Here is a 2,463-nt window from a genome sequence, read left to right on the forward strand (position 1 = left end):
ATGGCCGAAAATATTCAGTCTTACACCCTAGCAAACGAGGGAATAGATTTGACCAGTGATGCCTCACTATCTCCAGATGTAGAAAAACTTCGAGATCCAGATGAGCTGCTGGGTTCGTCTGGCGAAGCCCCCTACTACATTACAGAAAGCCATCGAAGAAATAAGTGGAGCATTGGTTTTGTTAACGAATTGTCTACCACTCAGGTGTTTGCAATATTGTTTCTGTGCGTGCTCATTTTTTCCATTGCAAGAAAAACCCTTTGGCGCCTAAATCGTGCAGCTAATATACCTGCAGAGCCGGCGTCAGCGTCACAGCTGCCCAAATTTGATGAAGTTCTGAAGGAAGCACCCAAGCATGTTGGATATATGCAACCCTACAGGAAAGTGGCCAAGGCTTATAAGAATATTGGGCCCCGCCAGGTACCCCGCAAGAATACTAAGGATCTGCTGCCCCGCAAGCATAAATTACAGTCTCCTAAACCTCTTCAGGCCCAACAGGAGGCTCCCAAGTGGGCTGAAGATTTGGAGATCAAAACAAAACCACCAGAGTCTGCTGAAGATCAGAAGCCCTGCGAGGAATCTTCCCAGTCTGCTGAGGTTTTGGCGTTCCGCAAGAGAAAAGCCAAGTCTGACGAAGATTTGCAGCCCCACGGAAAAAAGCCCAAGGTTGCTGAAGACCTGAATCCCGAATTAGAAACACCCGTGTATATTGAAAGTCTGAAGCCCTACGAGGACGAATTCAAAAAAGCTTCATTAGAATTCTTTAACCATTGGGAGTTATCGTCGCTAGTTGTAAAGGGAGCCTTTGCAAAGTACTTTACACCCCAAAACAGCAGAAGCCAACAGCGCGTCTCTGACCCCTCCGTTCTGTACCAGAAACACATATACGCGATGAGTGCAGTTCGGCGGCCGGACCCATCGGATGTGCAGGGGTGTAACGAGTACAAGTTGAACTTGCTGCTGTTGACGGGAATCTGCGGCTCGGCGGTGGAAATATTGAAAATGTTGGAAAACCTTGAGAGGCTGTATAAGACAACAAACACTCCAGTGCCAATACTAGACTTGGGCCGATCATTTAAGCTACCGTCACTGCACAGTCTTCAGCAGGAAGCGCATGTTGACGGAGTAACGGTTCCTCAGTATGTTAAAGAAACTAAAAAAATGCTTGCGGCTAAGCCTCTAGGAGGTGCATTCCCTAGTTTTGCTTCAAGTCTGGACAGTGTCTTTGGATTTGATTTTGAAAGTGGTTTGAGTTCAGTTTTCAGTTTTTTGGGTGGATTCGACACTATATTTAGACTCTTAAAAATTTCACAGAAAGTGCCCAGGTCGTTGCTTCCATTGCTTGAGAGTTTGGTTAATGAGCATTCAATATTAAAAGCTGGCCTGTCAAATGCATATGAAAAGTTCCGCCCCTTCCTGGCGGCTCAAGGAATCGATGGGGACACAACTCCTGAGCAAGTTCATCCAGTACGCCTCCTTTATTCCGGAGAGGTGTTCGATACCAATCTAGCAATCTTGTCTTCCCCTAGCAGGCATATAGATAACGAGGGAGCTGAAGAGGCATTTCAACAGCTGATAAGCTCGGGGGCCGCTTTTTGGACTACAGATGAAGTGCTTTCGTTTGTGCTGTTTTACCACAATGAGAACAAGAGGATCCCTGAAGAACTACGTAACCGCAGAGAAAACTGCGTGAAGCTCATACGCGAGAGAAAGATGGGTAGCGAAAGTGATGATTTGCAGTCTGTCGCCAGATTCCTCATCTAGTGCCTGCGTTGCAGTGGCACAGGACGAACGAAGTTATCGAAGCATTTGCTTCGACGCCAGCTGAGACAACGCTGGTGTCTTAGATGTTAGCCCGCCACATGGTCTCTGGGGTGTATTTGCGGAGACTGGATATCCTTCAGAAGCGGAGAGTTCTTGCGTTTCTCAGTAGCGCATATACTGCTTGCTACAGTGTGGATATATTTGTGGTTAGGTGCTGAAGTTAAATACACACAACAAAACGAACACAAGAAGCATGGTGGGGAGCTGCTGTTCTGCGCTCTTTGGTTTCTTTGTGGGCAACTGCGGTGTTCATGTGAATATCCACTCTACGCATTTGCTCACGTTTTTTCATCATTTTTATTCGAATGCAGCTGCGATATAGGCCATACGTGTGGCCAGCAGGCTATTGCTTATCAATCGCCCTTACGTGCTTCGTGTTTCCTCGGTGTGACTGCATAATCACTAGCTCTGGATAGACACCCTATATCAAGATGGAAGCGGCAGTCTGCATTCCGATGGACTTGCTTCTATCTACTGTGTGTGGGCATCAAGCTGCAGTCAACATATCTCAAGGCATATTTCATATGCTTTAATTTGCGTTTGTTTGTGTGGTCACAGCACACACTACGTCGCTCCTACTCTGCATTCATATAAACCTTTTTTTTGACACCACTGTAGTTCTAGTTGGCGATGCCTCCC

General features: G+C 46.7%; 1 protein-coding gene across 1 annotated transcript; it reads left to right on the forward strand.

The window, feature by feature from the left end:
* EMWEY_00043470 (hypothetical protein, conserved) lies at positions 1-1,764 on the forward strand (the record flags this gene model as incomplete). Its single annotated transcript, XM_013482848.1, has 1 exon — positions 1-1,764. One exon carries the CDS (start codon positions 1-3, stop codon positions 1,762-1,764), a length of 1,764 nt encoding a protein of 587 aa, XP_013338302.1.
* Positions 1,765-2,463: the final 699 nt, after the last annotated feature.

The sequence above is a fragment of the Eimeria maxima genome, genomic scaffold (assembly GCF_000499605.1).
Source record: "Eimeria maxima Weybridge genomic scaffold, Emw_scaff802, whole genome shotgun sequence".
In the NCBI taxonomy this organism is placed as follows: domain Eukaryota; phylum Apicomplexa; class Conoidasida; order Eucoccidiorida; family Eimeriidae; genus Eimeria; species Eimeria maxima.